Source organism: Stylophora pistillata, chromosome 8 (assembly GCF_964205215.1).
Source record: "Stylophora pistillata chromosome 8, jaStyPist1.2, whole genome shotgun sequence".
Taxonomy (NCBI): domain Eukaryota; kingdom Metazoa; phylum Cnidaria; class Anthozoa; order Scleractinia; family Pocilloporidae; genus Stylophora; species Stylophora pistillata.
In genome coordinates this window covers 32,132,867-32,156,994 of record NC_142526.1, presented here as the reverse complement: position 1 = coordinate 32,156,994, position 24,128 = coordinate 32,132,867, and the positions used below count along the sequence as shown (strand labels likewise).

The following is a 24,128-nucleotide window of genomic DNA, read 5'->3' as shown; positions in this document are numbered from 1 at the left end:
CGGAAGCTCGACCTGATATTGCTACATTCTTTCGTCTATCTCGGTCGTAATTAAAGATAGTGTTATAATTTCGCAGCCAAGAATAATATCTTTTTTTGAATTGTTTATTTATAACAAAGGCTCGATTTCTTCTCCTTAAAGAAAAATCTTTACATTTTACATTTCTGAGCACATCCGTTTTTGAGAAGTTGTCTTGTAGACATCCTCTTCAGCCCTCAAGACATTGGAAGGGCACACTCCACGCACCCACGCATTGCGTGGTACACCCTCACGCTAAGCAGCTCGATTTACTACGTGACTAGCTTAGGGCATCTAATTTTACAACGGAAACGATGTTATCAAAACATCTCGTCTTCGTTTTGATTAGAATGAATCTCAGCTAAAATCTTTCAAATCATTCAAAAACGCCGCTATAATTAATATTATGGTTGAAATTTTAAATCTTAGCGAGTTGAAAATTGTTGCGTCCCTCAAAGCGATTCAGTTTATCAGTTTATAATTAAACCGTGGACTGGACTTACGTCTACGGACCATCGGATTAGTGTACTCTGGGAACCTGCATGGGGTCTTTTATTAGACCTACAGTGTTTGTTCAAATAATCTTTTATACTTGACCAAGCTAAATTATATTAGTTACCTAATGAATCAAGTGGATTTTGCAAAACGAAATAACTAGACACGGCATAAGTTGTATTTGCGTCTAGCCTGATAACAAGGAAAATCATCCGCAAAATTCAAGGTCGAAATTATTTAGAAACGTCTCAGACAATGAGACTTTGAAGTCGTCAATCCAACATATCAAGATATACTCTGGTTATGTTACCACAAACTCTATACAGTTAAAAAGTATTAACACAGTGGCTAGTTCATCATTTTAAAGTGATCTTATCACCTCTGCAGCTTAGGTCATCGCGGGATAACAACCGTTCCTTGTTTATAAATAAGTACCTGAAGTACAAATATTAAGTGCTGGATGGGCGGAACTGGGAAGACCTGTATAAAACAGTAACGAGAGCACGGATCCGGTTTTTAAATTCGAAATTCGATTTTTGAATAAAAAATTCGATTTTCAAGACGTCTAAGCAAAACTATTTGTCAATAGCTGTATTAGCCATTGCAGCCTCTAAAGATTCAATTGTTTGGTATTGTCACATTTGTTTTCAGTCTCACATAGTTCAAAATATCGCAAGCTGTACTCATAAAATTAATTATAAATGTTCTATTCGTATCCCTCTCACTCAAGTAACGCGAAGCGAAAGTCACGACCGGCGTGGGTGGAAACAGGGCTGTAAATTTTACATCAGAAGAGAACATTTTCAGTGGCTCAAACGCAAAGAGATTTGACATGCATGTGTTTCGATGTCACATTTTACCACCCACACTTTCCCTTCGAGATGAATTTTATTCTCTGCGACAACGTTAGTTAGTTCTGAAACTGGCTGTAAAGCGCATCTTACGGGAAAAAAGAGGTCTAGGAACGAAGCGATTTTTTCTCACACAATATTAGCCACTAAGTTACAAACATTCAATTAAAATTAAAGTCCAATACAAAGTCGGTGTCTTTAGCCGCTCTTATCGTAAAGAATTTTGCGACACTATTAATTTGAAGGGTCCTCAATTCAATTAGATTCATTTGTGCAAAGGGAAATTAAGTTGTATGCAGAAAAGGTAGGCGGCAAGCATGAAGCTAGAAGATATGTTAACTTCCTTGTCTGCGTTGTGTGGGTGTAAGACCTGAGTTGTAAGACGCACTCTAGCAGTCAATATTCCGAGGTCCTTGGTTGCTGGACTCGGCTTGTGTCCTGAAAATTTATTAAATCTATTTGAATTAGTCCGTCAGCGGCTTTTTTTTTTATTTATTTATTTTTTATTTTGCGTACGTTAACTTAAGCTTCATCTCATTTGCAGAGTTCGATGCACCAAATTAATTGGCTATCGAGCGGTTATGAAAAAATTTGATTGCATGCGTGCATTTAAAATACTTTAAGCCCCACGACATTAGTGTTTGCTTGCAACTATTGCCGGAGGACTAAAAGATTGGAGTTGTACCAGCTTTGCATGCGTTCAGCGAAATTTACACAAGTGTATCCTAAATTAGAAGAAAAATAACTTTTTTTGTCACCTAATCACTCTCACGAGCACTAAAGCACGTACAGTACATCATTTGTTGTCAACCAGCCAAAGGAAAACAAAACAAATCACACCGAGAGAAACTCTGAAGAAAATAAACAGGTCCTTGCACGGAACAGGTGTGAAGTAGGTCTTGATTGCTTCATCAACCGGCGGTCAGTGTTAGATCCCCTTTTAGGTAGGGGACCTCGTGTCAGTGAACAAAGCGCGATCAATAAGACAGATTTAGATGAATGTTTGTGGAATTTGAACTACGCAAAACAAGCTTCTTGGACCATTTTTAGCGGATGATCTGATTTCGGTTTCCGTCCTCAAATACAAGTTTGTTTATCCGCAACTAAAGCCCATCAACTGGCTTTAAACTGCGTTTGACACTCACTCAAACATAATCTACAGTGCAATATAATGATAAATACCTAACTTTTCTACGCAAAAGAATGAACGATATCAAATCTCTGATAGAGTCTTTTATTTGAGATTCGAATTGTTGTGTCCGTTCAGATGGCTGGAAAGATTTTGTGCTTGGTGCTCTTGCAGGACGAAGAATATTGTCCAACCTAATGCCTTCGCTGGGTAACAGAGGATTGGCAGGTTGCAATGCGGAAGCAAAATTGTTGAAATGTTGCCTGTTCGCTAAAGCAATAAATCGGGAAAATATACGAAAAAATTATTCTCTATTTTAATAAAATTAGTCCGAAACAAAGATTGCAAATAATGTTGGCACTCACCTCAAATAGGCGACTGCATGCAGTTTGAAAACAGTTTGGGTTACAGCTCAAACAGCGCGGTCTCAATTATCTCTTTGTTGATAAATGCCCACTTATAGCGTAATTAGCCCGTGAATCACCTAACGGCTTTTCCTGCACTATGTGGTTTCCGTTTCATTCGATATGCCCAGAGGATTAGAATAAAGCTAAAAGGGAGAGAGGAGAAAAACGGCCTTCACACTGACAACACGCTTGAAAGGTGCGGGTAAGCTGGTAACTCTGACAAAAACTGAAGTACAAGCTTTTATGCTTCATTCACAAAAAATGAATCAAACAGGTCGAAGCAAATTAGAACGTCAATACAATAATTTAAGATGATTGATCAAGGGTTAGGAACAAGATGATTAAAAGTAAACATCGGCCCCCTCTGTACACAAGTTCATTGCTTCCCACGTCATCCCGGACGGAATTTGGAGTTTAAAGAGATTTAAGATGAAAGAACTTCCTTCCTGGTAAAGGCGAGACTGGTTACCTTATGCTAGAAGAATGGGTTTGTGAAAGTTTTGGGTCACATACATGAACCAAAGAGGTATATTAAACCGCGACAAGAACGTGCCTTTTTAGCTGTCTCCATTGATAACGGGTGGCATTTAGAGCAAGTACCTGTGCATATTATATCAACCGTGCATTTACTGGAGAACGTGATGATATGTGCATACACGCACACGCCCCAGCCAATGATTGTGCGTGATTCATTTTTATTGTTACTGATATTTTAAAAGGGGTCATGTCACGCTAATTTAAAGGATTAAGGCCCACACGAACGTCTCTTACCTGAAAAATTACGTAAACGATCCTGTAAAGATCGTAAGAGAACTTAACAGAGGAGAAGGGGAAACAGAATTGTGCTGGTAATCAACAATGGAAAGTGAAATTTCCATTTCACTTTGAAAACTCTCCATAGAACTCGAGAGGGCATCGTTCGTTCCAGCTCAAAATTTTGGACTCGAAATTGGATTAATTTTATCAATTACTGTAAAATAATGAGTTTAACTGCGCGCTCCAAGTTTTCAGTGGATAAATAAAGTAGATTTAGGCAAATATCGCCAGTTGAGAATTAGCGTGAGAATTCAAACTATGCCGACTTTTTCGTGTTCAGTGACAGCGTCGATGTCAGAAAGGTTAATCATTTGAAGGAGACTAGACGTGACAAGATTTGGCATTTAGGAGTATCTTTTATCAGCAGGACAGGAATGCACAGCGCTGATTGCCGCGCTGATCACGCCATATCGGAATCAGGGATTTAACTGATCCTTAAGTATTCTTGATGGGGGAAAGGTCACCAGATTTGCGCAAGAAAACCGCTAGAACAATGCAAAGGGTGCAAAATTGATTATAACCACTGTAATGCTAAATATACAAACGGGCGTGAAGAGCTTTGAAATTAAAAATAGGAAAATTGATAAGATTCGGAGAATTTTATAGGGAAATAAACAAGGAGATTCACAAATGAATAAAGGCTGATAGTTTCGAAAGAAACTGTTTGGGGTTGCGTCGGTGGGAGTAACGAAATAATTTGGATATATCATCAAAGTTGAAATGGTAAATTGGCCACCGTAATGATTACAAAAGCTGACGTTTCGAGCGTTAGCCCTTCGTCGTCGCTCCGACGAAGATATATCAACTTTGTTGATATATCCAAAGGAGATTCACAGCCGGAATATCACGATATCATAAGTTGTGTGTGTGACAATGATAATGATAATGATAATGATAATAAATAAAATGAACTGTAGTTAGTAGAATAGAATGGAGTGGTTGTGAATGGTTTAGATATTTCTGGTTTTCTTAAGTTTTCTGGAACCGACCATGAACCATGGTCAACAGCAGTTTAATCCTGTCGAACAAACCAGTCATTGATCAAATGGTTTAGCCAGTCCCATGTGATGTGCCCGCGCTGCAGTCAGCGGAGAAAAAGACAGGAATCTGGGTCGAAAATAATAAAAACAATATGGCGGATGAAGTTGTCCACTCTACAAAATTTTGCTGAAGCATTCATTTTCCGCTTTGAAGACTCGAAATCGTGCTTACGTAAACTGTAATATGCAAGAAAAATGTTTTCTCTACGAATTGTTAACAGTGATTTCTACATCGCCGACCCAATTCCTGAGTTCGATGTTTGTCGGTCCAAATTTCGCGGGGATGCTTCAACTACTGTAAAAAACAAGGTTCCTGTTATTCGTATTTATGGAGCCACTCCAAGGGGTCAAAAAACGTGTCTCCATGTCCACGGTATCTTCCCTTACATTTACGTTCCATACGATGGAACGCAGCCGACTGACAAGTACATTAAACAGTTTGCAACCAGTGTGGACTTTGCAGTACAGGTCGCTCTCGGAAAAGCTTCTTCTTCCCGTCGGCATGTCTATGAAATCACTGTTGTAAAAGGAACGTAAGTACACCAACTGTACACAGGATTACTGGAACCTTTTAATTTATTATTGTTGTGAAGTCTTTACAGAACAACATGAATGACCTGTTGCTATTTTTCAATGAGATGCAGGTGTTTAGATCTGTCTTTGTAAATTTCGAACCTAGTAGATGATGGACTACTCAGTGAGGCAAGCAGGTGCTCAATTTTTCTTTTTAAAGTGCTTCTTGCCCACAAAATTTTCTTTCAGTTGGAAGAGTATGTGATAGAACTTTAAGGCAACAGGGTGGCCAGATGTAGATACAGTTTCCTGTAACTATAGGATTAAAGAGTTTTCTCAAGATCCCTGAGGGGAACTCAAAATAATGCAGAGGCCAGCCATCCCTGTAAAAATAGTCTGTTGACCCTTTTACCCTTAAGAGTGACTAGCACCTAATTTCTCCTTACCTATCACCCCTGAATCACATATGCAGGTCACGAGAATAAAGGAAATGATCACCAACTAAGAGATCTCTTGATCATTAAACAAATTCTCCCTGTCAGTACTTAAGGAAATGTGTGGAGAGCGGTTGGGAGAATATACATACTGGTGAAGTCATATCCTTTGTACCACTTGGAATGAAGCAGATTGGTGAAGGTACAAGGTGCCTTCAGGAATGACTTTTAAGGGAATTTTTTGTTTCTTGACTCAGATTCGATATCATTAGTCATTGTTCTGGGGCTCAGCCCAATCTAAAAATTTGATTTATTACTTTTTATCTTTGCACATTAGACCTTACTATGGTTACCATGAAGGCGAGAGAGAATTCTTGAAGATTCTCTTATACAATCCATTCTTGGTTACAAGGTAAGAGAACCTTAAAGTTATTTAACATGAGGCTAAGCTAAAGTGCACCAGAAAAAAATTGTCTTTTTCAAAATGCAAAGTTACTGGATGTAAACTTTTCTATTTGGAGACAAGTCTGTTTAAATTTTTTGGTCTCTTGCATAACCTGTTTGTCTCATGGAGCCCCCTTCTTCTCCCCTTTTATGAACCAAATGTTTTTTCCTATTACATACTAAGCCAGGTTCTAAACTCTGGATGTGATGTGGGGTAATATATCATGGCAAAACTGACAATCATTTTACACAAACTGGACTTAGAGTGATCAACTGACAACAACTATTCACTTGACTCTGATGATGACTTCCACTCAGGTTGTCGAAACATCAGTCACCAACACCGACAACAGTCCTTCTCAGGACTACACTCACCTGGACGATCAGACTACACTATCACTCTGGTAATACAGTTGCTATCATTCAAGTTCTATAACATTATTGGTATAACTGATTAAGTTATATTCAATTTAAAGGGTTGTTAGCCTTCTTCAGAATGGAGCAATCATGAATAAAGTATTTCAACCTCATGAAGCTCATATTCCTTATATGTTGCAGGTAATTAAATGTGATATCATGCATCTTTAGCTTATTTGTCACTTTAGATGGTAGCTGTGTCATGGCAATAATAATTCTAGGTAACTGATAAAGTATTTCAACCTCATAAAGCTCGCATTCCTATATACTGCAAATAAATAATTGTGATATTATGTATCTTTAGCATATTTGTCTTGTTATATGTTAGCTGTGTCATGACAATAATAATTTTAGTAAGTAACTTAAAATTTTCCTTTTAGTTTTTTATGGACTACAACCTTTATGGAATGAACCTGATTCATGCTTCTGGTGTCAAGTTCAGAGCCCCTGTCAGGCTTGTAGCAGGTGTGTATTTTTGTCGCAAAATGAGACTAGTTCAGTTCACTGGCAAAGAATAAATTGCCCAAAAAGATTCAATACTATATGTTTTTTCCAGGGGAAGCTGAAACAATTCCTTCTCCATCGAGCAAGAAGATAACATCATCTCAACCAACTCAGACATGTTCTTCACCTCTAACCCAAGTATGGGATGAAGACACTGTATTCAAGTGAGGCATAGTTTGATAATTATCAATATCATTTCTGTTTCCAGCTGTTCTTCTACAGGGATTGTCACGAGGAACAAGTAGGTGGCTGAAATCTGCTAGCAGTTGGACTTTTTTGTGTTGGCTACTTTGTGACCTGTGATCAAAGACAGATATAACATCAATATCTGGTTAACAAAAGCTACTCAAATATTGCCCATAGTGCTAGAAATCGCATCTAAAAGAGTTTGAATTTTTAAACTTATCCAGGGGACCATGCCTCTGCACCCCAGAAGGGTGTGTTGCTTTGTTTCACAACATGTTCACTACACAAGAATAATTCAGTTCAATCACCCACTCAGTTCAGATTACACACCTAGTGCGTTTTCTACTGACAACCACTTAAATTTATAACCTAGCCCCTAAACTTTCCAATAAAAACCTAAGTCAACGGATACTTGCTCAATGATAACAAGAATGAAGGTATTGGAGACAATACCCATGCCATCATTGTTGTAATCATCAATGTCAGAGGCCTGCTTCCTAATAGTTAAGAACAAGGACCATTTCATAAATTTTGTCATATAAGCTGAGCTCAATCTCTCCAAATACTATAAATTTTTTTTTGACTTTGTATGATATGTTCAAGGGACTGGGTTTTGGGGTCCAACATCGAAAGACTGAGCTTCTGTGAATTGGAGGTTGACATGCTGGCTACTGACATTCTTAACAAGCAGGAGATAGGAGGTATCTTTTTTTTTTTTTTTTTTTAATGAGGTTGACACAACTGGCCACCCTTCCCCCTACACCCCACTCTTAAAGACCAGTATTATTCTTGTTCTTACAGTCAACATTGGCTCCAATCCTGGCCTTGCAGCCATCTGGGAAGATGAACAACAACGAAGAAGGGAAGCAAATGAATCCTCTCAAATTGCTGCCCCACCATCAGATGGTGAGGATGTATGATTTGTAATTATGTTAACTTACTAGCAGCAATTGAGAACCTAATTGCTTGTGTCTGCTTTTGCACAGTCCTTTGTGCAAAATATGGGTTTGTGTTGCATTTAAATAATTACGAGAGCAAATATATAGGCATAAGTTTGATTCTTTTCAGAGAGAAGACTTGTCCCAGAAACTGAGACAGAAAAGAATTTCAAGGAAAGAATTAAAGAAATTATAGAGGAAAGAGATGCACTGATGTAAGTATTGCCTATTTGCCACATTTCAATGATGAAAATATCTTCAGTGTGGGAGATGCACTGGCATAATTATTGGTTAGCCTCCAAGTAGGTCCTCAATATTAGCACAACAGGATGTGCATTTTCTGCCTGCAAGAAGATTTATAGCTTTCAGTTGAGAAGGTGGTGCAGTTTTCTGGACCAATGGCCAAGCAAAGTAAAGGAAAGCTGAAGCAATTCTGGATCACTGTAAACATTCAAATGAAAATTTTATTTAATCACTAAAAAGAAAGAGTATGTAATTTTTCTCAACAGTATCATCCCTGAATCAAACATTAAAGCCATGAGATTAAAAGACATGATTGCAAACTAAAGATCTGTAGCTCTTGATTGTTAAAACAAATTCTCCTTGTTGGTATCATTTGAAATGTATAGAGTTCAGTAAGGAGAATATGCATACTGATGTTGAATTGTAAAGGGTTAAGACAGTGTGCCATTTATAGGCTCCCAATTCACTGTCATCCTCAATTTTGACAACTTATTTTAATGTTGATTTTGGTTAGACAAAGTCAGATAGGAAAACTTGGACGAGAAGCATTATCTCCAAAAGAACTTGCCTCATTTCAAGACTCCATCTCATCCATGGCTGTAACTCAGAAGGATGCAGCTTTCAACAATGATTCTTTGGATGCAGGTGCTGTGCTACAGTTGCTGTCTCAACATGTTGATGAATCAGTAACAGCTGCCGAATCATCTCAAGGTGAAAAATAGGATACACATGATTAAATCAACTACAGCTCAACCTTGATTATCCTGACCTTGATTCTCTGGATTTCTTGATTTTCTAGACTTTTTCTCCGGTCCCAATTTTTCATGAATGTTTATTAGTCATGATCAAGATCTGTAGCCATATTCTTTTCAAAACTACAGCGTTGAAAAGTGAAGTAAAGGTGATGTTCTTCTTTAAGACAAACTGTCGTAATTCAACATTTTAGGCCAACAGTTCTATTAGTAGAGGGTTTCTTACCCTTGGCTAGATCGATTTGACACACAAATAAAGTTTTTCATTCATTCATTCAACATAAAATTTTTTGTTAATTTTAATTGTTGATACACACATGTGGAGCTATTCACATAGGACAGTGAAGATGAAGACCATGTGTTTTTCAAAAGGATTTGTAATGTTTTGTTTCAGAATTAAATGTCGCTTTCTTAATTTAATCAGTTTTTGTTCCTCATTAATATTCATAGTCTCGATTATCTGGACCCTCGATTATCTGGACTATTTCATCTAGTCTCAATGAGTTCTGATAATTGAGGTTTGACTGTACTCTGCCTATTTAACAAATGGTAAACATCACAGTATACACTATTGAGTTTTGGATGCACACAGGAGGTTGCTAAGCACGAAAGAAGTGTAAGAGTCAAGTGAGGTGATAGCTGAGAGCGACTCTAGCTTCTTGAGTGCTTAGCAAACCTCCCAAGTGCATCCATAACACAATAGTGTACACTGTGGTGTTTACCATTTGTTTTATCACATAACATTAATACATTGTAGCAAAAGAGTTTTCTTTTATTTAACAAATCTTACGTGACCAGAAAAAGCAAGCGCACACAGAAACTATCTTTGCATTTGCTCAGTGTACATCCCATGCATCCCAGCAGTGTACACCCATGGGCAAATGGTGGACACTGAATTGACTGATCAGAGCGCGTGCTTTACTTGGTTATGTTATAATACTAAATTTACCCGAGACATACTGTAGGTGTTAGTAACCAGAGTTTGTTTTGATTTTGGTTGATTAGTCATAGTTGTTGATGAAGATGAACCTGTTGTCAATCAGGGTATTGTCCAGGAAGTGGTAGAAGCATCACAGAGGTCTTTTTCACAGGATCTTTGTAAGTGTATGTTTCTCTAAAAATATGCAGTTAAATTATAACAAGTTAGGGCACATGTTGGGTCAGGGGAGGGCTGGGTACATGTTGGGTCAGGGGAGGGTTGGGCACACGTTGGGTCAGGGGAGGGTTGGGTACATGTTGGGTCAGGGGAGGGTTAGGCACATGTTGGGTCAGGGGAGGGTTGGGTACACGTTGGGTCAGGGGAGGGTTGGGCACACGTTGGGTCAGGGGAGGGTTGGGTACATGTTGGGTCAGGGGAGGGTTGGGTACATGTTGGGTCAGGGGAGGGTTGGGTACATGTTGGGTCAGGGGAGGGCTGGGTACATGTTGGGTCAGGGGAGGGTTGGGCACACGTTGGGTCAGGGGAGGGTTGGGTACATGTTGGGTCAGGGGAGGGTTAGGCACATGTTGGGTCAGGGGAGGGTTGGGTACACGTTGGGTCAGGGGAGGGTTGGGCACACGTTGGGTCAGGGGAGGGTTGGGTACATGTTGGGTCAGGGGGGGTTGGGTACATGTTGGGTCAGGGGAGGGTTGGGTACATGTTGGGTCAGGGGAGGGTTGGGCACACGTTGGGTATTGTATTGTATTGTATTGTATTGTATTGTAATCTTTATTTAGACACGATCAATTCATCAGCCTGTAAAAATACATATCACATACGCTAAGATATTTAAAATTAAAACTACATACTATAACACTAAAGCTGTTTTCCGTGAATGCCGTGCGTTAGACTTAAAAAATGTCATTGATCTTACGTTTAAATAACCCCAGAGACTCTGTGTTCCTTATATCGCGTGGTAAACTGTTCCATAATGTGGCGCCATTGTAGCTAAAGCTTTTTCTGTAATAATTAGTGCGCGGTAGTGGAACATTAAGCTTATTTTCAGAGTCCCTGAGGTCATAAGCAGAGTCACGCCACGTAAACTTTGAATATAGATACCTTGGAGCTAGCCCGTGCAGACATCTAAACATCATGGTGGCTTTATGGATTTCCTGCTGGCGTGCAAGATTTTTCCACCCTAAAAACTCGAGTAGCTCAGTTGCATCAGCATCATAGTTAGAGAATGTCAACACACGGGCTGCTCTATTCTGCAATTTCTGCAGTTTGTCTCGTAGCGTTTTCCCACAGCTACCCCAAACAATGTCACAGTAATCAAAGTGAGGTTTTACTAAAGCTTGGTAGATGAGATGTAAGGTTGATGCTGGGATCAGGTGCCTAATTCGCTTTAGGGCCCCGATACCAGAGGCGATCTTTTTCGTTAGTTTTTCGATGTGACTATGCCAATCGAGTTTATCGTCTATTATTACACCAAGCGATTTTGTAGTTGAAACCTGGCTCACTTGAGTATTGTTCATTCTAATTGTTGGTGAAGCTGTGAGAGTATTCAGTCTCTGCCTCGACCCTATTAGCATGAATTCGGTTTTAGTCATGTTCAACGTGAGTTTGTTCGCTTGTAGCCAGTTGAAGACGTTTTCTAGGTCTTCATTTAGACAAAACTGAACGTTCTCAAGATTGCTTCCCGCATATGTGAGGTGCGTGTCATCGGCATACATTCTCGGTTTACAATTTGATAAGCAATTTGGAAGATCGTTGATATATAATAAGAACAATAATGGACCGAGAATGGTCCCTTGAGGGACGCCGCAAGTCAACGAGTAGCTACTGGATAGCGACCCGTTGACAGAGCATTTTTGTGTTCGGTTTTCCAAATATGACTGAAACCATCTGAAAGATTTTCCATGTATACCATAATAGTTTAGTTTCGATAGAAGGATCTGATGATCAACAGTGTCAAAAGCTTTTTTCAAATCTAGAAAAATGACTCCATTGATTTTCTCGTTATCAATATTATATGCCCAAGAATCTGTCGCTTCCAACAAAGCTGTTACAGTTGAATGATTAGCACGAAACCCTGATTGGTTTTGACATAAAATATCGTGCTCTTCCAAATAGGCATATAACTGTTCATAAACTATCCTTTCAAACACCTTCGCCATTATTGGAATCACCGATATTGGGCGGTAATTGTTAGCATCACCGCGGTCACCTTGTTTATAAAGAGGGGTAATCCTTGCATATTTCCAGTCGTCTGGGAACGTCCCTTGGCTAATAGATTGATTGAAAATATCACATATCGGCACACAAATGAAATCAGCACATTCCCTGATAAGCCTAGCAGATATTTTGTCAAGGCCTGTTGCCTTTGACTTGTCTAGTTTATTTAAAAGTGAAAATACTTTAGTTGGATTGGTGGGTTGGAGCTTAAACCGTTTATCTGTTGCGGTAAGATATCTTTGATAGCTACCACTATCACAATTTATCTCACTGGCAAGTTTTGGACCAATATTAGCAAAGTGGTTATTGAATTCGTTTGATAGCTCCAACGGATTAGTTATCGTTAATCCGTTCACTTTTAGTGACGCCACTGGCGTTTTCCCAGATTTTCGAGAAGTTAGCTCGTTTATAGTCTGCCAGGTCTTTCGGGAGTCGCTGGTTTGCTTATTAAAACTATTTTGGTAATAAGCTTGCTTAGCTGAGCGTATTTGCTTATTGACTATATTTCTTTGTTTCTTAAATAATACCCAATCGTTAGGATCATTTGTCTTGCCAGCTTTGATTTTTAATATGTCTCTATTATGCATAAGGTCTTTCAATTCAGAGGTAATCCACGGAGAACTCCGTGAACGAACGCGCATCGTTTTCAATGGGGCATGTTTGTCAGCGATAGCCAGAAATGTGCATTTCCATTGCTGCCACATCACGTTTGGGTCAGGGGAGGGTTGGGTACATGTTGGGTCAGGGGAGGGTTGGGCACACGTTGGGTCAGGGGAGGGTTGGGTGCACAGTGGGTCACATACTAACAGTGATCCTTTAACCACCATGAGTGACCAAGACAGAATTTCTTCTTACAATATCAATACACTATCAAGCAGACAAGTGATGTGAATAAAGAAAAATATCAATTCGGGAACCATCAGTTGATCCAATAACAAATTCTCTGAACCAACTTCATAAGGACTGTATGGCAGACAGTAAGGAGAATTACTAGTGAGATCTTAGGAGTGAAACGGTCAATCCAGAATTGTTTTTCAACAATATGATACTTAAAATCATAAAAAGGTAAATCATTTTTTTATTTCAGAATGAGATCACTAGTGTCGATTTGATCTCCTAAGTTTACTGCAATTGATACCTTTTCATACAAGTTCTGAATCCGTAACCCACCCTCCACCACCTCCCCCACATAGATTCAAACGCTTCTACAAACTGAGCTACAAAGCTTCGAAGAGGCTATACCAAAAGTGCGATGAAAGTTAAGAATTGTTTGTCACTTGAAACTCTTTAGCTTCTAGTTTGGATCAAGAGATGGTGAACATTTTGGCAAGTTTAGCTGAGGAACCCCGTCAGCCGTGTGCCAGCCAGAAAGCTCAATTAAGTCAAAGTATCATACTGGATCAGGGTACGTTTAGAGTAATGAATATAGGGGGTAAGTTTCTAAAGAAACTGTGGTGCTGCTTCGGTGAGAGTAACAAGGTACTTTGGTAATAACATCTGAGTTGATAATGTAAATTGGCCCCTGTAAATGAGAAGCTGAAGTTAAAGAAGGCTAACTACCTGAAGCGTGGGAAAACATCAGTGACCAAGTCACTGATTGGTTGTAGTTATGCGTCTGACTGGTTGAGAGGCTGACGTAGGTTCACTGGCCTGAAGCGCGGGAAACGTGAGCGATCAAGTCACTGATTGGTTAGAGTTTTACGTTTGATTGGTTGAGAGCGTGACGTAGGTTCACTGGCCTGAAGCGCGGGAAACGTGAGTGATCAAGTCACTGATTGGTTAGAGTTTTACGTCTGATTGGTTGGGAGCGTGACGTAGGTTCACTGGCCTGAAGCGCGGGAAACATGAGTGATCAAGTCACTGATTGGTTATAGTTTTGCGTCTGATTGGTCGAGGTGGCGCGAGTCAGCTCTAAGTGTTACCCCAATGTGAACACTTGTACACGAACTTGACAATGAATGCTTTCTTTTTTCGTTAAGAAGATGTGCTGTGCAACGAGGAAGGTAATGAAGACGAGGAGCTTAGTGAGTCGGAGGAGTCTATTCTGATGTCACAGAAGGTCTGGGACGATATTGAGGTGGCACTCTCTGAAGTGGAGAATGTTGACGACCAGGGTGATGCACATGGCAATGACAGTCAGTCCGTCAGGTAAAACTCCTTGATATTGTCTCCAAATTCCAAATAGCACTGCTTCAATTGTCGTGCAATTCTTAAAACACCTATAAGGGGTCTTGCTCAGTGTTTGACTACAGCGAACAACCGCTGACCAAATAAATGATAAATGCAATTTTTATTTTCCTTCCCAGGCCCTCTCAGTATGACATGGAAGGAATGACAGATACGTGGATTGGATCTTTCTTAGGTGAGAACATTCCCCAGTTAGATGGGGCCGCAGATGAAGAATCCTATGGAAAGGAAGACTTCAAAATACAGCGGGGAAAACCGAAAAAAGTCAAAACCAAGACAAGTCTTAATGTGGATGATAAAGTGTCAAGAGATGTAAGTCAAACCTCAACCTTGAATCTCAGATCCTCGGGGGAAAATGTAAAAGAAGAGAAAAATGAGACGAGCGGAGAGTTTTATAGCGTAGATGTTTGGCCAAAAAAAGGACTGGCAGTTCGTACGTATTCGAGGAAGAGTATGTCTGTTCCAAAGAATCGAAAGACTCCATCGCTGAACGTAGAAATGGTTGCAGTGAATAGTGACGAAGAAAAACAGCAGGAGAAATGCGGAGATGAATTTAAGTTGTTTCTCAGTGATTCGAGTGACTCTGAAAGTGAAACATTCAAGGAGAGGAATGTAGGGTCCAAACAAAATGAGGTGAATGTGTATCCTCAGACAAGACAAATCCCAGAAGAGTTAAAAACTAGCAGGTCAGAAACCTCTACTACTCGGAATTCTACAGGAACGTCGAGCGAGAGTTGTACTCCAGTTATAACGAAGTATTTTCACAGCCCTGTTAAAAACCCTGAACGCACGAAAAGAACCGACTGGTTTCACCCGCACTCTGAGGGGAAGTCTTTAACACCATCTGAACTATCTGGGGAAGAAGTGGTACCTCATTATTCCAAACAACAAAAATTAGATTTGCGTAAGAGTTCTTTTCGGAAAAGAAAGTTGACAGAGGTGGACAGGAATGAAGAAAAACTTTTTACAGGAATAGTTACGCGGAGAACAAGCAAGAATTTAGATGTATTGGCATCTTTGGGTGTTGTTAGTGACGCCATGAAGGATTTGACAGTTTCGCTGCAAGATATCTCTCATCAGAAAATACTGAGCTCGAAGCTTAACGAAGCCAAACAACGTTTGAGAAAAAGGAATGAGAGTTATACATTTATAAGGGAGAGGTTAAAAAGCCCCAATAGAGAACAGAAACTACTTGTTGAGCGATCGCCTCAGCTGAGTAAGAATGAAAAGTCCCCTTTGTCGAGGAAGAAAAATAGTTCTCCGAGGAGAAAAGAAGAAAGGGCGAAGAGGTTCGGATCGATACCTATTGTGATTGAAAAGTCGCCTAAAAAGAATCAAGTTCCGGTTAACAATCTAGTCCCAGATACGAATCGTCTGCTTACGGAGACATCATCTCCAAATCTATCTTCTGCACAGATTTTAGGTCGTCAGGACTGCGATGGTAGCGATCCTAACCTCAATTGCGGGATGGGACGAGCCTCGTTCCCAAACAGAGCACAAGTTTTGAGACTTCTGTCCTCTCAGTCAACTACTTCTACATCCTCTGTAGGTAGCATAGAAACTTCCCGTATTCCTTCTGTCTCGTCCCGTGCACTGACCCTTAAATCTGATAGTAAGCTCAGGGGAAAGTCCCACAATGAACCGGGGAATGTTTTGTCCTTGCGAAAGGGAGGGCTAAAGCGGAAGCTTATGATGGACACTGGAGAAAAACAAATGAAGGCAAAACCAAGGATAGACACGTTTGGTATTGGAAAGAAAAGAAAGCTTTCTTTAACACTTATCAAAGCAGATAAAACTTGTCTTGATGAGAAGAAGGATTGTGACAAGGAAACTTTGGTGACATCCGCAGAAAATTGTTCCGTCAAAGACTGCGAATCCGTTTGCGAGACTGACGACTTTATCGGTAAGATTCAACTTGACACTGAAGACAACGCTACTTTTTCTCGCTCTGAAGCTAAAGTTAAATTGTCTTCAAACACCGGTGTGTTGGAGGACATTACCTGTATACCATCCAGTCCGGTTGACTCTGACTCGAACGATGATTCTGTGAATAATTCTGATTCTTCAGCGACCTCCGCTGAGTTGAAACCTCTTTCGTTGCCGGCTTCATCATACGGTAGAGTTAATGATTCTGGAGATTCGTCTGTGTCTAATGAAAATCAGCGCGAAGCGTTTGATAACGTTTGTGACAACTTAAATGGCCCACAACTTTTATCCCAGGAACTGTTTCCAAAAGAAAGAGACACGGAGTTATTAGCTAATGCTCTTTTTAACATGTCTTTTCCGTCGCCGTTGCCATCAAGGCGATGTTGCTCCCCTCCTTGTCCGTCTTCGCCATCTGACGCCAACCGACATTCAAATCAACTCGGGAGTGAAGGGAAGATGGTGGAACAACAGTTTTTTGTCGCTGCAAATAGCAGAATTGTTAACGAAGACGGAGACAGCGTTTTAAGAAAAGGCGGAATGTCTACATCTTCTCTGAGTCCCGTTAATCGAACTGACCATTGTAGCTTGGCGGATGGTCACCCGCGCGCAAAGTTTTCGCTTCTGGAAACAGGTCCTCGACTCGGAGAAACACAGACTTCATTTGAAAGTACTTCCATGTTGTATAACGATGCGGAAGCGTGCGGACATGTTGAAAATAGTTATAATCGCTTAAAAGGAGTTGATGGCAATCTGAAAATGGTTGGTGAATCTTGGAAAAGCCATGTTAATAACAGCAAGCCGAAGGCAAAAGACGAACAGTCCTCAATGGAAGGGAATGTTACGGGGAGAGAAAAGGACTGTACATTCAATTTAGGATCAACAGTTTCCGAAGAAAAACCGTTCGATAGCAGTAGTAACCGTGTAACTAAGTCGAATGCATCAGTCGCTGACACAAGAGGGCCAGAAACAGAAAGAACTCCTCTGCAGCGAGAATGTATTCCTGATTCCGCTGAAGCACGAGAAGCAGACTTTGAACAAGGAGAGCTTGTGCTAAGGATGAATGTGGCAGGAAACAGTTCAACTCATATCCAACTAGTACAACAGTGTAATCTGCAAAACGAAGAAATGGAAATTTGCGTGCAGGGCGATAGTAGAGATAGGACAGTCTGTACAGGAAACTCGCTTAACTGCCGTTTAGCCGCCGGATTGCATGCAAAACCGGACAGAATTTACAAGAGCAGTATTTCCGGTGCAAATGCTCCACAGAATGACAGTTTGTCACTTGAGTCATCTAAGAGCGACAGCTTCCAGAGTAAAAATGTTATAGCCCTTGAACCTTTAAAGCGGCCACCTACATCCGAAGAACTTTTAAACTCGCTCAAGGATTATGGGCTTCCTCAGTGCAGGTATCAACAGCCTTTTTGCAGTGACCCGGATGACGTCCCGTCATGCCCCAGGTTAGTCGCGGGTTTCCTTACATTTAAACGCATCTAGCACAAGTGATTTATTGAAAGTCACGAAAACTTTCGAAAGTGTAAAGAAAGATTGCATTAAGCGAACTTCTGCTTCACAGAATGAACGAACCCAAGGAAAAAGTTCTGCTCGCCTGTTCACCCCCTGGCGTGAATTCCTTTCATAATTCATCTAGCATTTGAGTCAACAGTCACCAGAAACCCTTGTGAAATAGTTGGTATTACCTTAAGTAATATTTTTTGTATCATGTTTTCATTTTGTAATTTTTTCTTATCAGGGAAGTAGGCGGACGAATTTTGAGAATCGAATCAAAGAAGGTTAGCGCAAAAACTACAAGTTTCATTATTTTATCAAATTAATTGAAAGCATCGTGTAAACGTAAACCTTTATTAAATACGAAACATTTTAAATGTCTAATTAATCTTTGTAGAAAATTATGTCTGTTTGGAGGGGTGGTTCTCTCGACTCTCCCAAGAACTTGTAAGAGCTTGATCGTGGTTGATTGGGTAATATTAAAAACTGGATCATTGGATAATGCAATTCAAGACTTTTTATTGGCTTAGCCACCATGGTATAGGAGCCAATATACCATAATCTACAAATATGGTAAGCGTACGCGTCAGCTTAAAATCAAAAGGGAGCTAAAAAATCCAGTTTCTTCTTACAAAATAATAATTTCTTGGGGGCGTTTTTAATAAAACGATTATTCCACTCGCGCTTGTTGGATATGAGATGATTATAGCCAACTCGGCGCTACGCGCCTCGTTGGCTATCTATCATCTCATATCCAACGCGCGCTCGTGGAATAATTGTTAAATATTTGTTTTGAATTTCGAAGTAAGTGAAACGAATTTGTCACAAAAATATCTCCTCAGGAGTACTTACTTCACATTTTTATTCGAAGGTTTCAAGCCTTCCAGAGTTTGAATCAGCAGGTTCTTTGCAAGGTTTGAAACACTGGAAATTTGTGCTCTCATCTGCTCTTGAGGTTAGCCTTTATGACCTTGGCCAAACCGTTGAGGATGCAACGGACTTCAAAAAAAATGTTGAGCTGAGGATTTCGTTAGTGGGAGACGGAGATGTAGTGGTAACACCATGTCGGGGCCCGCCAACGCCTCAGGCTGTCAAGGCCTGGGCACGAGATAAACTGGCCAAACGGAGACAAGGAACGAGTTTGAAAAAAGCGAAACGTGAACAGGGGACATCGAAAGATGAAAATTTGGAGAAAGTTGAAACTAAACAATCATCAAATCCGACAAAAATAATTGCAGAGGTTTCAAAAACTTCCAAACTCGAACTGAATCAAGCCATACCGGAATCATCTCTGCCAAAAATTCCTTCTGAGAAAATCACCTGCGAGTCAGGTGCGCTCGTTCTAGAAGATCTTCCAAAACACAAGGTTCTTGACGGTGTTGATGGAGATAAAAAGACGAATGTTGTAGATCTGTCCGATTCTTCAAGTCCTGCTGAAGTAGTTAGTCCTGGCAGCTTGTTCTCGTCAAACGAGGAGAAGCTGTTTACACTTGCATCAAGTTTTAAACAAAGTGAAAAACACAATCTTGGCGAAATTTCAGGAACGCAACCGATAAGTATTAATAGGAGTCTTGGGCTTGCTGTTCCTGATGAACAACTTCATCAAGCTAACAGTGTTACTACAGAAACAAACTCGCCGCCAAGTACAGTCATGCAATCCAAGGCAGCCACGCCACCGGCACGAATTTCTTCAAAAGGCTCTCCACAGCTAAGCCCTCTAACCATAAAACAAGTATTATCGCCGACATTACAAACTCAAGATTCCCCCGCTGCTGCGCCACATCACAGCACCCCGGTGGCTACAAATCTTGTCTATGGCCTTCGGTCGCCCCGCTGTACTCCAATCTCAGCTGCTACTAATGCGAAGAGTCCGGAGACAAATGCCCAGAATCCTGTGAAGGGCAATACTGGTCACCAGGCCTCTACGGACCAAACTCCTTTGCGGCAGCAAATGCTGGCCAGTCGATTCAAGGTATCGCTTTTTTTCACCTTTTTTATGATCAAATCATCTGAAAAACTATTTTATTCCTCCTTGCATGTCATTTTCTTGTAGTTCGTCACACCAGGATCTAAACCAAGGTGCCATTTGCCTTGGAGCTCACAGATCGAGGGTCCTTCTCCTAACAACACGTACGGGTTTAAGGTTACTCAGATAAACCTCAGGGACGCCAAGGCCTTACACGAGGTAATAAGAAGTCACAAGTCGTAAGAAAGTTAGGTTGTTGTTTTGTTTGATACTGTCTCTGTCCTGAGTTACAAAGGAAGGAAGTCTTAAGAAGGATATTTAGGAGCTCTCTGACAGTTACAGCAGGCTTAATTTTACTAGGTAATTTGGTCAGAGCGAATGATGAAGGGCTAACGCTCGAAACGTCAGCTTTTTAACTCTTTACGGTGGCCAATTTACAATTTCAACTCAATTGATATTAGCAAATTACCTTGTTACCCCCACCGCCGCAGCACCACTGTTTCTTTAGAAACTTACCCCCTTTATTAATTTTACTAGTATCCTCTACGAAATCTGTGTTAACTCTTTATCCCCTTAGAGTGACTGGCTTCTAATTTCGCCTGGCAATATCTCCCTGGAATCAGTAGAAAGGTCATGAAAATAAAGTGGAAATGATCTCCAGTACAAGAAGCTCTTGATTGTCAACAACCTCGTTCCCAGGCTCTCTCTCATCTTCCTGCAGGGAAGATGAGAGACCCTGGGAAAGAGGTTGGATTGTCAAACAAATTCTCCTTGATAGGACCATAAGAGATGTAAATACTAAAGTGTGGGGATTATGAATATTAATGTTAGGGTGGTGAAAGTTAACTTTCCTTGTCCTAAACATTGTCTGGTGCCTTCCTAGTGTTATCTTGTCCAAGATATGTACATTTTGAATATGTGATGACTCGCTTTGATATAAAGACCTATCAAGGTTACTTATGCGATTTACTTTCTCACGTGTGTAGAGTTTGGTGATTCGGCGCCCTTTTGATAGAGAAAGTCAAAAATTTACAGAACTTTCTCGTAATACTAAAATGATGACATTACAAAAACATCGAACTAATATTTTTTTCTCTGTGATCGATTAACAGGTACAACATTTGACACTGTTTAGCTTAGAGCTCCATGTAAGAACCAGGCGTGACATGAGACCAGATCCGGAATTTGATCGTATTTGTGCGGTATTCTACTACATACAAACTGACACACCCCTTCCTTCGGGAAAAAACAAAGTAACTGGAATCATCTGCGTGGATCCAGAATCTGCCAAGATTTGTGGCTTCACAACTGGTAAGAGTATTATACTGTAAAAGAGGATTTCCCTTAGCTATCTGTGTACAAAGATGCAACAAAGTTGGAACATGGCTGCCATTTGCAACAAAGGTTTCCGAACCTTGAAGAAGTCCTTAAAATCCGAACATCCCAAACAGTTTCTGAACGGTATGGCTTTTTAAGTTTCAAATTTTGGCAGTTTACATAAGTCATCATAATATGATATAACTTGGATATATCAACAAAGTTGAAGTGGTAAATTGGCCACCGTAACGATTACAAAAGCTGACGTTTCGAGCGTTAGCCCTTCGTCGGAGCGAATATGGACCAGTATCATGCGAGAATTTCAGAGAATTGAATGAATGAATGAATGAATGAAATGAATGAAATGAATACCTTTATTTAAGTGTCAGACTAAAATAGCAGTACATAACCACTAAATGGGGACACTACAAAATAAATTAAAAATGACTAAATCCATATATTAATTAAAGTTAAAATGCTAATTGAGCTAAAAATACTAAGATTGGTTAACATGCTAAAATATTTACAATATGTACAAGATAAAATTTACATTAAAAACTTTTTTACATTAAGTACTGCATAAAATACAGTTGGTACAGTAATTATCGGTCAGTAAAGTATTTAGATCAATCTTACGGATATTTATCTTGAAAGATGATAATGTTGGCAGATCTCTAATGTTCTTAGGTACAATATTCCATAACTTAGGTCCAGTATATCTGATAGAGTGCTTACCATATGTTGTTGTATTAAATCTAGGAATAACAAATTCTTTGCTACGTAGGGCATATTTCGTATCAGACCTCCGAAATAGGTCAGCAATATACTTAGGACATATATTATTCTTGACCTTGTACATGAGAGTAGCCATGTCCTGTAACCTTCTGTTATGTAAAGTACAATTAGGACATATATTAGGACATATATTAGGACAATTAGGACATATATTATTCTTGACCTTGTACATGAGAGTAGCCATGTCCTGTAACCTTCTGTTATGTAAAGCACAATTGTCGAGAATTTATCGAGACGTTTTAAACGTGATGAAGATTTTTTTTGTTAAAGGTAAAATTGATCTGAAGTGTTCTCTTTCATAGAAAACAAAGACACAGGTATTTCGAACACTGACATTACAACGCCAGTTGCGCCATCAAACGATACGGTAGTATCAACCTCATCAAGAGCTACACAGAACACCAGAGCAGCTTACTCGAGACCTCTATTATCCCGGTCGGGAATCGCACATCACGATATTCAATACGTGGCTGAGGAGAAGGATCTGTTCCCTGCTTTGATCAAAATAATCCGCAAATGGGACCCTGACATTTTGATTGGATATGAGATACAAATGTTCTCCTGGGGATTTCTTTTGGAGAGGGCGTTGTTCTTCGAGATCGACTTTTGCAGTTGGTTATCGCGCGTAAAAGGCTCGTCCTCTGACAGTAATATGGACGCTGAGAAAGACAACTGGGGTGCTGCGCATACATCTGAGTTTAAAATTGCTGGACGCATAATTTTAAACGTCTGGAGGCTCATGAGACACGAGGTACTGCGGGGAAATAATAAAAACAAACAAAGCCCACATTATATCGATGTAAAACTTAACATGTATAAACATATACTTTTTTTTACTATTTTCGCCTAGAATCTTGGCTTGGTACGTGGAGAGTCACTGTTTTATTATTGTTTCGTCGGTCGTTTTTGGTGTCCCCTTTGGTTTGTTTGTTTGAATGTTTTAACCCCAAGGGATGGACCTCTTTTCGAACAATCTGAACTCGAGTCTTTAATAGGGAAGGGCGCATGTACATACGTTAGTTTTTAAAGTTACATACATATATACGTTAGCTGACCACTCCCCATGGGGGCTTTTAGGGCCAATTCCCACCCATCCCACCCCAGGGGAGGACATCCACAACACAGTAATCTCGTGCATGGGAAATTAACGTCTCCTACCCCTAACCCTGCAGGAGACGGGGCTACAGTTTATTCGTCCTTATCCGAGAAGACTAGAATATCTAAACATTTCTTGATTATAGAAAGGTAGCAAATTCTGCTCACTTATTTTAAGACTATGAGTATCGGTCCGGCCGGGGCTCGAACCCTCGACCTCCCGCACAACACAATCCGGCGCTCTAACCAAAAAGAGAATTTGTGTTACAGTCAAGGGCCTCTGAAGGTAGTGATAGTTTCCTTTATTCTCCTGACTTCAGCGTTTGATTCAGCCGTGCTACTGTAGCTTAGATGTTAACCACCCTTAGTGGCTGAAGCGTTCATTAAACCCTTTATTTCTTAGGCAGCCCTAAATAGCTACTCATTTGAAAACGTAGCATTTCACGTTCTTCACGAACGAATACCGCTGTACTCCTTTCGCACGTTGTCAGATTGGTGGGATCAGCGAACGTCATTAAATCGCTGGAGGACTGTCGATCATTACGTCATGCGTTGCCGTGGTAATGTCAGGATATTAGAATCCGTGGATTTCATTGGTCGGACCAGTGAACTGGCAAGGCTTTTTGGAATCTTGTTCTTTTCCGTCATATCTCGTGGATCACAGGTATTTTGCAACAAATGATGTCCCATGTATATGAATACCTCTGAAGGAACAAAAGAAATAAGTACACAGACATGAGGAGACGTTGCTCGAAACCTGCCCAGCCATTGTTGTGTTGTGTTCTTTTACAAAAACTTTAATTTCATAGTGCATCTCTCCTCTCATGGGTATAAACGGCTACTGGTGAATTTTCAGGGAAGCACGATGAAATGCATGGGATAACCTTGTGATGGATAAGCATTGCATCCTGGGGAGAGTAGTAATACTTCTAGTTGCTTCATGCTATGGAAACCGAGATAAGTATTGGCTTGATGGGCCATTTGCCTCGTGTACA

At 40.2% G+C, this 24,128-nt stretch overlaps 2 protein-coding genes across 4 annotated transcripts in view; one reads left to right on the top strand and one right to left on the bottom strand.

Moving 5' to 3' along the window:
• LOC111329214 (uncharacterized) overlaps positions 1–3,028 on the bottom strand; it is a 37,478-nt gene extending 34,450 nt beyond the window's left edge. The window contains exon 1 of the mRNA XM_022933846.2: positions 2,859–3,028. The gene's annotated coding sequence lies outside the window, so the exon portion shown is untranslated. The remainder of the gene's footprint in view (positions 1–2,858) is intronic.
• Positions 3,029–4,833: 1,805 nt separating this feature from the next.
• The window catches only part of LOC111328667 (DNA polymerase zeta catalytic subunit), a 32,291-nt gene continuing 12,996 nt past the window's right edge, over positions 4,834–24,128 (top strand). For 2 of the 3 annotated variants that reach the window (XM_088729955.1, XM_088729957.1), the window contains exons 1-19: positions 4,834–5,289; positions 6,041–6,115; positions 6,624–6,705; positions 6,945–7,029; positions 7,121–7,232; positions 7,858–7,955; positions 8,056–8,160; positions 8,323–8,407; positions 8,950–9,146; positions 10,193–10,285; positions 13,633–13,746; positions 14,321–14,489; positions 14,648–17,911; positions 18,205–18,244; positions 18,832–19,932; positions 20,014–20,145; positions 21,039–21,237; positions 22,341–22,789; positions 23,537–23,797. In XM_088729955.1, the coding sequence (XP_088586081.1) occupies positions 4,952–5,289; positions 6,041–6,115; positions 6,624–6,705; positions 6,945–7,029; positions 7,121–7,232; positions 7,858–7,955; positions 8,056–8,160; positions 8,323–8,407; positions 8,950–9,146; positions 10,193–10,285; positions 13,633–13,746; positions 14,321–14,489; positions 14,648–17,911; positions 18,205–18,244; positions 18,832–19,932; positions 20,014–20,145; positions 21,039–21,237; positions 22,341–22,789; positions 23,537–23,797 (6,999 nt within the window). In that variant the 5' untranslated portion in view covers positions 4,834–4,951. The remainder of the gene's footprint in view (positions 5,290–6,040; positions 6,116–6,623; positions 6,706–6,944; positions 7,030–7,120; positions 7,233–7,857; positions 7,956–8,055; positions 8,161–8,322; positions 8,408–8,949; positions 9,147–10,192; positions 10,286–13,632; positions 13,747–14,320; positions 14,490–14,647; positions 17,912–18,204; positions 18,245–18,831; positions 19,933–20,013; positions 20,146–21,038; positions 21,238–22,340; positions 22,790–23,536; positions 23,798–24,128) is intronic. The other variant, XM_088729956.1, reaches the window with a different exon arrangement.